The sequence below is a fragment of the Phyllostomus discolor genome, chromosome 1, assembly GCF_004126475.2.
Source record: "Phyllostomus discolor isolate MPI-MPIP mPhyDis1 chromosome 1, mPhyDis1.pri.v3, whole genome shotgun sequence".
Lineage (NCBI taxonomy): Eukaryota > Metazoa > Chordata > Mammalia > Chiroptera > Phyllostomidae > Phyllostomus > Phyllostomus discolor.
The window spans coordinates 3,513,084-3,525,150 of record NC_040903.2 but is presented as its reverse complement, the minus strand read 5'-3'; the positions used below and the strand labels follow the sequence as shown (position 1 = coordinate 3,525,150).

Below are 12,067 nucleotides of genomic sequence, written 5' to 3'. Positions count from 1 at the left end.
GGTGTTCAGGGACGTCTTGTTCAGGGTGGAAGCCACGGGGAGCTGGTCAGGAGGCGGGTGTTGGAAACCGTGTCCTGGGAGCCCAGCATGGCGATGCTGCGGCTGGGGCTTCTGCACAGAAGATGGAACCCCAACGAGGCTTCCCCATAAATCAGCTGAGAGGCCGGAAAAGTGTGCCCCGTATGCACAGAAGGGAGGAACAGACACAAAACACAGGTGGTCACCCATGACGAATTTCCAGCAATTCCATTACTCAACAGAGATGTTCTTGTAGGTTTCCTGAATTACACAAGCTGCTTCGGCTGCAGAGAGCCAGCTCGGGGGCCCCCCCTGGGGAAAGCGTGGGCTTCAGCGCCCTCCAATTCAACCCACTCACCGGCCGGCGGCCTTCAGCAAGTCACCTAATAATGCACGTGAGCCTCACTCTGCTGCGATGCCTGTCCCGGCTTCGTTACGAGGACTCAGCGGACTGGTGTCTGCAGGGAGCACCAGGGACCACATCGCCTGTCGGTACCACGCCGAGTCCAGCACGTCCCCAGGCCCAAATCGGAGCGTCCCCCAGTGCCGGAAGGACAGACACTTGCGCAGGGGGGTGGACGCAGACCCAGAAACGCCGGCAAGGTGCCCGGTGCAGAAAGGGTGGAAGGGCGCACCCCTGCCGCTAAGAGCGGCGCCCAGCAGAAAGCGGGTGAGCACCCACCTCGGACAAGAACACCAGGACACGGGTTTCTCGCCGTAACGATCGTCTTTATTTGCTTTTCATCACCTTCCAATGAAAGGGTGGTCCTCTCAGGGCTGTGTAATTACGAGCCTTGTGAATACGTCTTATAGGCAACAACGTTTCCTTAAAAATGAAAGGCAGCTCTAGGGAAGCTTGTGGTGGGAGAGGGCAGGACACAGAAGTTGGGTTACATGTAAGTGTGTCCTGTCGGGAAGGGACAGCGGCGTGGCCGCTGCATGCGGAGGGCTCTCCGCACACAGCCTTTGCTTGCTCCCTAGCTCATTGTTCAGAAGCCAGGAGCCGGTGTGCGCTTTTCTCAGTGGCCAGCTCAGCCTGCGGGTCGTGCACCTAAGCGTCCTGGTGAGGCCAGCCCAGGGGGGTGGAAGCAAGGCCTCTGTGCTCAAGGGGAGTCCCGGGGTCGGGGCGCAAGCCCTGCTTCCCAGAAGGCGGGGAGACATGTGACAGTTGGAGATGCTACAGTAAACAGGGAGCCCCGAGGGGACCGTGGCTGTGGCCCGTTGCGCTGGGCCTCCCACGTTGTCCCGTCCCCTCGGGTCCTGGTTCCGGGCTGGGCCGCCTTAGCCGTGGTGGTCGGGCAGGGCTGTGGTCGCCGGCATCGGGTACTCCAAGGCGCCGCAGTCATCGGTCAGGAACACCAGGTCCTGGAAAAGGGGTGCCGCGAGTGAGCTGTCACCGGGGGTGGCTGCAGGGCCCGGACACCGACGCCAGACTCCTGGCCGCCCGAGAAGACTGTTCCCTGGGATGGCAACGGCCCGTCCCTTCCTCTCCCAAGGGGAGCTGGTCACGTCTGCACGTCCCCACAGCGTCTCCTGTGTTCTCTTTACTCGCTGAGTTCACTCATACGTCAGTTGAACGGACAGACAGATGGGGAGGGAGGGGATGAATGAATGACCCTTAATTACTGAGCCATGACTCTGGGCCAGGCAGCGGGGATACCGAGGAGAAGGGCCGGAGCTCACCTGCAAACGCTTTACAGCCGGAACCCCGCCCCAGAACCGTATTATTTGTGTCTTCTTCCTGTCTCCGCTGCCCCCCGCCCCCACCCCACAGACCACGGGGAGCAGCAGGGAAGGAGGGGGGAAATGGGTGTGGGGAGCGAATGCCTAACACGCCTTGGACGTATGAGCAGACACATTATAACTTGACCGCTGACTGTTAAAGTCGCCCGAGGACACACCCTGGGCCAGCGCGCTGCCGGGAGTCCTGCAGCGTTAGTCCCCCTCCTGGGTTCTTAGGTCCGGGGCGTAACCACCGTGCCACCCGACACACACGGTCAAGGTGCACCGTCATCATCCTCCCAGTGGCCCCGAGGCAGTCACTGTCTGTCCCCAGCTCCCAAGCGAGGAAACTGGCTCAGCGAGGTGAGGGGACACGCCATCGGTGAAGCAGAAGGACAAAGACCGGAGCTCGGGTGTGTCCGAGGCTGAGGCCATCCGTGTCCCAGCTGCTGCCGACCTCCTCCTGCTTCTGCCTCCGGCCCCTCCTCTACCTGCCACCAGCGCGCCCAGGGCCCCCGCACAAAGCCTCCTCTGACCCGGAAGGGGACGGGGAGCTCTCACAGATCCTGTGGCCCCTGCCCCCACTGTGGCCCTGCCCCCTCCCCGCACACTCTGGGTCACAGGGTTAGCAGTGGGCCTGGTGGTGTCCCCGCATCAGCGTGGGGCTTGAGGAGGCGAGGCGCTCGTCCCGAGTCCCCAGCACTCTCGGAGGGTGACCAACCGTGGTTGAGGGAGGGCTGTGTGAGCGGGAAGCGCCCGTCAACTGTCCTCCCGTCGGCCCCGCCCCCTTAGCCCTTCCGGTGGCGTGGGGCCACTCACCCTCCTGCAGAACGAGTTCATGATGGTGTAGAGTTTCCGCACCCTCTCCTTCAGGGCGTCCACCTGGGCCGCTCTCCAGCACTGGGGCGTCGCCACGAAGTCCCGCAGCTTGGCCAGCACGCAGTAGTTCTGGGAGTGGGGGCGAGGGGTCTCGTGGGGGGGCTCCAGGAGCCCCAGGGACGGGAGCCGGGGGCTCCTGCCACCTTCACCCGAGATCTCTCCCTCCCTCCCCCCGACCTGTGCCTCCCCCAGGCAGGCAGACCCCCCTCTTACGTGTATGTCCAGGTACAGCCTGGGCAGGTACCTCACACACGGCTCCTGCAGAGAGAGACAGACACAGCCTGAGCCCGGGCACCGAGGGCCCCCGGCCAGCCCTCCCACAGGACCGGCCCCCGGCGCCCGGGGCCATGAGGCCCACCCGCACAGGGCTGCCGTGTCCTGTGGCCACACCGCTGCAGGACCCGCTGGTCGGAGTGCAGACTTGGTGTCATTACCCATGAGCGAGGGGACCGCCTTACGCTGTGTGTAGCCACGCCTGTAAATATATGTAAATATGTCCACACCCATAAATATACACACAAATGTGCATGTATTACAGAGCTCCGTGGCTGTAATCTAGGTGGAGCTATATATGTATATATTGCTACATATATACACAGCAATATATATATATATATACACACACATATATATATATATACACACATATATATAATAGGCTGTGTCAGCACCAAAGTGCAGGTGCAGGTGGGCTTTCATATTGCTGTCTTACTTTGGTGCGGGACCGACAGCCAGAGACCCCGACTCTGGTCCCGCGCCACCAGTGTGGGGCTTGTGGCACCCCAACACCTTCTCTGGAACCCCCTGTGTGACCCGGACAGCCCTCCTTCCATGTGGCTCAGCGTCCCAGTGGTGAAATTAGAGCGAGAATGCATGATCGCTCCTCTTCCGTCCGGCCCTGCAGTCCTGAGCCCATACACCTGTTTTACGGTTTACAGTGAGGGCCCTCTCAAAGGCGTCTGCTCCGCGCACGCAGCCCCACGGAGTCTGTGGGTGAGCCGTGGAGCAAGGTCGCGGCGGAACGCTCTTGCTACGGAAGAATGTTAACTTACGTGAGGCCGCCACTTCGGTGTGGGAACTGCAGAGCTGCTGTGCTGTTGGCCCTGTTCTCTCGTACACATGCACTCACACATGCACACACGCACATGCACTCACACAAACAAGCAGACACATGTGCACACGCATGCTCACACCCGCACACACACTTCCCTGCTACTGCACAAACTGGAAGCTGAAATACTCCCCCCCCAGGGTGTCATGTCAGCAGCCACCTCTAGGGGGCGGAATTGCAAGTAATTCTTTGTCCTCTGTGCCTTTTCCAACTGTTCTACAAACTGTGTAACTTCCATAATTAGAAAAAGGTAAACATTATTTAACTTTTCAAAGAAAACACAAAGAAATCGTTAGGGCACCATAAACTCCACATCTGAGGAACGTTACGTTGTGTTTGAAGCGTTGACAAGTGTTAAAGAGACACTTAAACGTTACCAAAGTTTTTCATGGAGTTTGGAATTCACTTTGTTTCAACTCCGCGGTCAGCAGGCCTGGGTTCTAGTCCTGGGCGGCCCTCGTCTGACTGGGGCAGCGGCTGCCACTCCTGCGGCCCCCACCAGAGCAGGCCCCCCACTGTGCCTGCTGCATCTGTGTCCCCCTTTGAACCCTCACAGCTGCCCCGAGGGGAGGGCGCTCAGCTGCCCCTGCTCCCGGAGCAGGACACTGAGGTCAGGGGCTGACCTTTGCCCAGGTCTCAGGTCCCACAGCGGCTCGGGGTGGAGTCCCGTTCCGGGAGTGACCCCCAGAGAGCCCACTGGCCAGGGAAGAGATTCCTCAGCCAAACTCCACTGGGAGGTTTTTCCTTCCTTCTCCACGTTTCACAGCAGACCCTCTGGTATTTGCTAGCAAGCTACAAGCAGAAATTGTGAAGTCTTAGATTATGTTTCTTTGTACTTAAGAGAAAGTGCAAATCATTGGTATTGTATTTAAAAGGATGGGAATAAAACAAAAATACCTTTAAGAGTAACAATGACCAGAAAGAGCACTTTCTTTCTTTTTCTTGGTTCAAAGGCATGTTTTGGGGGACGGGGTCAGGCGGAGGGGACTCACCGAGGGCTCGGAGGCCTGCAGGCTCTGGAAGTCCCGGGTGATCTGCCGGCTCAGGCCCAGCATCCTGGAGTAGCAGGTCGGGGGTGCAGGCCACACGGCGGGGGGCCCGGCCAGGAGCAGCAGCAGCAGGGGCAGCAGCCAGGGCGTCATGGTGCAGAGGGGCCTCCTGCAGCCCCAGGCCGGCTGCCCCTTTAAGCGGCTGCTCGGGGGTGGTCCTCCACGCCTCCATTTCCTGTGGGGCCCAGCCAGGCCGTGGAGCACGCCCACCTGGACACTGGATCCTTTCAGACCCTTGGTGAGAGGAGGGGCTGCCTGAGGGGGGGCGGTGCTGGGTGCCTGGAGGGCAAGCAGGGCGGTGCCCTGTGCACTTCCAACACAAGCTTCTCCCCGCTCAGGGGCTCTGCCTGCAGGGGCAGGACCCACAGAGGAGGGGGGCGGAGGACCCGAGGGAGACCAAGACGGATGAGGGACAGCCGAGGCCAGGGGTGGGCGGCCAGTCCCCTCAGACTGGGGACCGGTGATGAAGCTGGCCGATCTCCTCCAGCAGAGGTGGGGGAGGGAAAGGACCGCAGTGATGGATTGAGCACCAGTGGACAGGGCTTGGGGTCATGCAGCTGGGTGTCCACGTCCACCCCCCACTGACCAGCCGTGTCTGGGCGTCTGGAAGGCAGGCCGGCGCTGGCACCCACGGCGGGGGGGTGGGTGAGCATTCCCCCAGCTGGCCCACGCCAGGCCGCCCCTGCCCTGTGGGCCTGGCCCCGGACCACAAACGGTAGTGTCACCAGGGCTGTGCCAGAGGTCCCCTCCAGCCCCGCCGCTCCGTTTATCTGGTTTTCTGGCCCTGGGCAGGGATCACGGTCACACCTCCCTGTTTTGTAGGTGTGTGTTCTTTATGCACCGTTAGCGAGGGGACCTGGGGACCGTCTCCTGGGCACCCTCTCGGACAGGGCAGAACGGGAGGGACAAGTGGTGAACACGGAGGTTCTTTCTGGATGAAGGAGTCCCCTCACTCCCTCTGTGGGGGGCCTGGGGTGTCGCCCAGCCAGGGCCTCCAGGTCCCCACGGAGATGCTCCAGGGCCCCTGGACGTGCTCGTGGGGAGAGGGTCACACTGGGGACAGGGAAGGAAAACAGGCCCCAGCACCCAAACAAGCCCCTGGACTGGTCAGATCCAGGAGCCGTCCCTGGACCAGTCAGATCCAGGACCCAGGGATGCCTTTGACCTTGAGCTAATGTGTCTCCAAGAGATCTGACCCCGTCCCACTCAGGACACTGTGAGTGGGTGTCCGTGGACTCCCTGGGCAAACCCGGAGCACCAGACACAGAGCCGAGGGGGTTCTGTCGTCTCCCTCACCCGCCCAGGCTCCTTTCCTCTCGGCTCGTCAGCGCCCAGCGTCCAGCTGGGCAGAGCAGATGCCCGGAAGGCTTTGCTATTTAATCAACCCCGTGGCCGTTAATCTTGTTACCCAGAGCCAGGCACAGCCACCGAAAACCCACAGGGCGCAGCCCGAGCCAGCCCCACACTGGCTGCCCCCTGACCCTGCCCGGGAGCGGGGGGCTCTGGAGACCCCTGTCTGCGCTCACAAAGGTCAACTTTGCCTCCCCCCGACCCCACCCCTGCCCCGAACCCCCTCCCCCTTCCTCTGCCCCTGCAGGGTCAGGCTGCTCTGTTCAGAGTGTGGGTATCAAACATCCAGGGGGAATTCCCCACACACTAGCGCCTTCGTCTTCTCCCAGAGGCTCTGCCAGCCCCCAGGTCTGATCCACAGCCCGGGGCCACGTGCGTGGGGCCACATGGGGCCACGGGAAGTCTGAGAGCCCGCCCACCAGCGCTCGGGAGCGAGCAGGGGAGCGGTTCTCAGTTCCACAGCAGCATTTTCTTCGAGTGGACTCTGTGTTCGTTCTTGGACACGCGGCTACGGTTCGGAGAGTCTCCTGGATGGCCAGTGGGGACGAGCCACGCGACAGGTGGGGGTCCCGTCCTCCCAGGACAGGAAGCGGGCAACTAACTCTAGAAACACACATGTGTGTGCTGCGCTTGCGCCTGCGGGGCTCCACCAGGGTGGGGGCGGGGTGGGGGTGGGGCGGTGCTTTGCTGCCGGAGGATGAGGCCACGAGCCACGGGATGCAGGTGCCCCTGGAAGCTGGGAGGGACGAGGACAAGGGTCCTCCCCTGGAGCCTCCAGAGGACCCGGCCCTGCCTACACCTTGATTTCAGCCCAGGGCGGCTCGTGGACATCCGGCCTCCTGGAGGACAAAAGAGAACAAATGTGTGTTGTTTTAAGACACCCAGTTTCTGGTGATTCGTTGCCGCTGCTTTAGCACACTAATGCCCCCCTCTCTGGGGCTCCGAAGAACGACAGAGGTTGAGGCTGCCAGGAACTGGGCGGTGAGCCGTGTGGACCCGCCTGGTGCCCGTGCTCCCTGGAAGCCCCCCCGTCCAGCGCTCGCCGGAGTCTGCTCACATGTGCCAGGGTCATTGCCCCCCAAGGCCGCCCTCCGGACTCCGGCAGCCCTGACTCCCACAGATGCGTCCCGAGGGGGAGGTGGGATGCAGCAACCACCCCTCCTGCCGCCTAACCCCTCTTCCACAGGACAGGTCCGTGGGGACGCCAAGACCACTGTCATTCCTCACCCTGCCCCCCCCAGCCGCCCTGCCCACCCCCTGGGTGAAACAGGCTCTGCTGTCTTTCAGGGCACACGTCCCCATTTCCTGCACCTCCTTCCACGCATGGGAAGTGGCTTCAGGACCCTGTCCCACGGTCTCGAGTGCCATGTAACGCCTCTTTGCCTGGGGTGCCGTCCCCTCCCAGTGCCCAGTCTGGGAGCAGAGGTCCGCCGGGCCGGTCCCCCTCAGACCCTTCCCCGCTTCCCTGCGGCCCGAGGCACAGCCCGAGGTTTGCGGCTAGGTCCCCTCAGGGGGCTCCACTCTTGGCCATCTTGTGCTGTCCCAGCCTGCACTCTGACCCCGGTGACAATGATGACAGTGGTGACCGCTGGCTCTGGAAGTGCCGCCTTGCTCTGAGCCTGTGCAAGTATTAGCACGTCGACTCCATGACCGTCATTTCAGGGCAACGAGGTTCAGTGACTTGCTCCCCATCACACTCCGCAGCAACCCGAAGGGTCCGTAGTGACCACCCAAGTGGCCTCGACCTTCATGCAGGCTGTTTTCTCTGGTTCTGCTGCTTTGGCGGAGCCCGAAGGGACATACATGCCATCCGCTCCAGCTTTTTTTTTAAAAAAAGATTTTATTATTTATTTTTAGAGAGGGAAGGGAGAGAGAGAGAGAGAGAGAGAAACATCAATGTGCGGTTGCTGGGGGCTGTGGCCTGCAACCCAGGCATGTGCCCTGACTGGGAATTGAACCTGCGATGCTTTGGTTTGCAGCCCAGCTCAATCCACTGAGCTACACCAGCCAGGGCTCATTCACTCCACCTTAAAGCCGGGCCCCTGTGTGGCCACAAAGTGGTGGCCAGTACCTTCCAGGACACTTGCTATCTCGTCCCCGTCCAGAGAGGTAACATCTCGCCGACCCCTGGAGAGAGTCCTGAGCTCCGTGCTGGGGGCGGGGGATGGGAGGGGGGGAGCAGACCCCGCCCGTGGCTGTCTTGTGACCTAGTGAGCGTTTCCGTAGCCTGGGACTCCTCTTTAGCATTTCTAGACAAAGACCATTTACCCTGTTCTTTGTGGCGGTTCAGACTGGCAGGTTTCAACGAGTGATGCAGTCTCTGGAGAAATACTCTCTCTTCCCAGCCCCAAGGGGGTTATGGGAAATTCCCGAGCAGGCCACAGGAAACAGGAACTCGCTGTTTTCCCGGGCCCTGGGTACCTGGCTCAAATGTGGGGTCCCACCTCTCCCGAGCGGCCCCTGTGTTCCTGTCCTATGCGTGCTTGGCCGGCCTCAGGTCTCCTCGGTGGCCTGGTGTCCAGCCAGTAACCGTCTTTGCCAACAGCTGGGAGAGCCCAGCGGCAGCGTCCGTCCTGAGGAAAACATCCCCCCAGACAGACAGAGAGTCTGAGATGCTAACGTCAGCGGCTGGCGTGGGAGGCCGCCTCGGGGTCCCTGCCTGCCCGCCCGCCCGAGGTCAGAGCGCAGGAGCCAGGGCTGCGGGTGCCTCCCGGCCCACCGCTCGCAGCCAGCGGGTGCTGGAGGGGCGGGGGCTCAGCCCCTCGCCAGACCGTTGCCTCCGGAGTTCCTGTCGACATCCGTGCTCCTTCGGTGAAGAGCCGCGCGCCCGCCCCAGTTATGTGTGTGTCTGAGCTGGTTCCTCACGCTGCTGGCCAAGCCCCACGGAAAGTTGGCCCGCGGGGCCCGGAGGGCAGGGCTGAAGACAAACACTGACGTTGCCTTTGGCTTTGGGACAGCGGTTATGAAAAGGACCCCATGTCCTGGAATAGAGACCCTTCTGTGAAGTCTCAATACCCGGGTTCAACATGTAATGAGCTGCAGCGGGCCGCACGAGGCCCCCAGACACGTTCCCCGAGTCTGTCTGTGCAGAAAGGACCCAGAGAACGTCTGTCCGGGAGAGTCCTGACTTGGCTCAGCAGAAGGAGCACAGGCTTGGGCGTCGTGCCTAGGGCTCCACCTCCCGTGTGTGTGTGTGTGTGTGTGTGTTATTAAGTTTATGTTTTGGTTCCAGTTGGCATACAACGTTAATGAGTTTCAGGGCTACAACATGGTGGTTAGACCTTCGTATACTCTCGCACATTACCAAGTGATCCCCCGGGAGAAGTCCAGGGCCGTGTGGCCCCCCAGTGGTTACAATGTCATGGCTGTTCCCCGTGCTGTACCTCGCTGCTGCTGCTGCGGCTGTTTTTACGACAGGCAATTTGTGCTTAACCCCTCTCACTTCTGTGCTGGCGGGACTGTGCAAACCTCGTCGTCCTTCGTTTTTCTCCGAGGCGTGGGGCTCGGAGCATGGACTGCTCAGACTTTTTGTGAAGATGAAATAAACATGAAACAGCTGGAGTGACTTTGGGAGCTGTGGTTTTCAATTTTTTTAATCTTTTCTTTTCCTTTCCTTTTTTTTTCCTGGTTATAGACTTTGTTTCTTAACTGCATCTTAGGCCAATACTTACCCCCTGCCCCACCCCACCCCCGTATGGTAATGGTGATGGGTAGATGTCCCAGGATGGACCAATCAGCACCTTCCCTGGGATTGATAGACGGATACAGGAGAAAGTGGCTGTCCAATCCCACCAGTGCTGCTGCATGGTTGCCAGGGCGGGGCCCCTGGAGCCGGCTTGTCTGCAGAGGGGTGGGCAGGGCTGGGGCACATTAGTTCAGTGGGTTGAGCTCGGGCTGCGAACCAAAGCATCGCAGGTTCAATTCCCAGTCAGGGTACATGCCTGGGTTGCAGGCCACGGCCCCCAGCAACCACACATTGATGTTTCTCTCTCTCTCTCCCTCCCTTTCCTCTCTAAAAATAATGGTGGAGCTGGGAGGGAGTGGGAGGAGCGGCTGGACGGAGCTGCGGCTCTCGCCCCAGTCCTGGGGGCCGGGGCCTGAAACTCCCCCTTAGACTCTGCAAGCTGACCTGGGGTTCCTCCCAGCAGCGAGTTCGTGTTTCCTTTCGGCCAGAGCGGGTGTCAGCGGTTTCTCCTCTCTCTGGCAAATGAAGCCATGAGCCAGTTACGGCTCCTGATCTACGAAAAGTTCACACTGCAGTCTCCTTCTTCACTGATCACGCTTTTTATCCCCACCCGAGGACTGGCTCATTGATTTTAGAGAGAGGGGAAGGGAGAGAGAGAGGAAGGGAGAGAGAGAAGGAAAGAAACATCGATGTGAGAGAGAAACATTGATCAGTTGCCTCTTGTACGCACCCCAACAGGGGACCCAACCCTCAACCTCTGCACGTGCCCTGACTGGGGATCGAACCCGTAACCTTTGGGTGTGGGGGATGTCGCTCCAGCCAACTGAGCCACCCCTTGGACGATCGCTCTCATAACGAAAGATGATCCGTTTCTTCTTGTGCGGTGCGACGGGCATTTCTAGAGCCATCTATCACTGCCCTGTGCCTACAGGAGAATGATTTTATTGGGGTGAAATACACATCAGATGAATTTTTTTTTGTCATTTTTAAGTCTCCAGTTTAGTCACTTCAGGTGCATGCACACACCTGTGCAGCAGTCGCCTCCATCTTCCCAGAGCAGAGCTCGGTCCCCATGAAACACTGACTCCCCCGAGCCCCTCCCCCGGCCCCTGGCACCCTCCGGTCTGCTTTTCCCGAGGGGCCAGCTGGGTTCGGGGACTTCGACGCACCCCAGAGAGCCAAGGTCGGGGCTCACATCCGGCAGCTCTGTGCCTTTCTAGCTGTGTGACTCCCTGTGTCCGCGTCTGTAAGACGGGAACCACACCGCCACCCCCGCCCAGGACCGAGAGGGCATCAGGCGGTCATTATGCGAAGCCCTCAGATCGGCCAGGGCCAGGCTGGGTAAGAATCGTGGGTTTGCTTTTATTATTAATTCTGTGGCTTCCAGCCCCAGAAGCACAGCTGCCGGCCTCGGCCCCTAACACACACCTGCACACTGGCCCCCGGGGGGCTCGGTGTGGGCCGTGGGGCTGGGGCCTGCCCCCTCTGTCCCCAGGAACCAGCCCAGCACTCAGGGCCCAGTGGGACAGAGCAGGTCAGGGGCATGAGCAGGCACAGGAGAACTCGCGGCCTTTCCTTCCTTGCTGTGACAGCCCCTCAGGGCCCAGGGCCCAGCGCCCAGCACAGGCACTGCACACAGGCACCCGGAGGGCCCCGGTCCCCAAGCCGGCTTCCCGCCCAGTGCCAGGGACTCCAGCTCCTGTGAAGTCTGGGCCTCCTCCCTTGGGAGGAACTGGGAGCGGTTTTTGGTAGGCTGGGGAGCCAGCCCGCAGCACCCAGGGCAGGAAGCAGCGAGAATAACTCCGCCCGGGCGGAAAGCAGTGCGGCCTCTTCGGGACCCGGGTCGGAACCTGGCTCAGCCTCTCCACGTGGCTGGGCACGGTAAGCCACGTTAAGTGTGACCTCCCCATGTTTTTCTTTATCTCTGGACAGCCCCTTTTCTCCTGCCCGAGGAGGCCCTGGTTTCGGAAGCAGGGCTCGCCTAGGGCCTGGAGGCAGGAAGGTGAGGGGCACGGAACATTTGTTGAGCCTGTGGGATCACCTGTCTCAGAACCTTCTCTCTTTACGACCAGCTCCAGAGATGAGGATCCGTCCCCCTCACACTGGGTGCTCTCAGGCTCAAAGGGGGCGCCCCTCCTGCCAAGGTCACGCTGCTGGTGACGGGCAGGCTGGCGATGAACCCTAGGCCTTGCTGATGGTGGAGCCAGTGCTCTTTGTGGTGCGGAGGTCCTGGAAGCATCCTCAAGGGAGTGG

At 60.8% G+C, this 12,067-nt stretch overlaps 1 protein-coding gene across 1 annotated transcript; it reads right to left on the bottom strand.

Annotated features, from left to right (window-relative positions):
- Nucleotides 1-1,046: 1,046 nt before the first annotated feature.
- CYTL1 (cytokine like 1) lies at nucleotides 1,047-4,902 on the bottom strand. The gene is made up of 4 exons (XM_028508034.2): nucleotides 4,723-4,902; nucleotides 2,833-2,877; nucleotides 2,560-2,688; nucleotides 1,047-1,383 (listed from the first exon to the last, which is right to left on the bottom strand). Exons 1-4 carry the CDS (start codon nucleotides 4,870-4,872, stop codon nucleotides 1,300-1,302), a joined length of 408 nt encoding a protein of 135 aa, XP_028363835.1. The 5' UTR covers nucleotides 4,873-4,902; the 3' UTR covers nucleotides 1,047-1,299.
- Nucleotides 4,903-12,067: the final 7,165 nt, after the last annotated feature.

Coding starts and splice junctions, on each gene's coding strand:
- CYTL1 (XM_028508034.2), bottom strand. CDS start 4,872: ATGACGCCCTGGCTGCTGCCCCTGCTGCTGCTGCTCCTGGCCGGGCCC. Junction 2,878..4,722: donor TGCAGGCCTCCGAGCCCTCG/GTGAGTCCCCTC, acceptor CTCTCTCTGCAG/GAGCCGTGTGTGAGGTACCT. Junction 1,384..2,559: donor TGAACTCGTTCTGCAGGAGG/GTGAGTGGCCCC, acceptor CCCCTTTTCCAG/GACCTGGTGTTCCTGACCGA.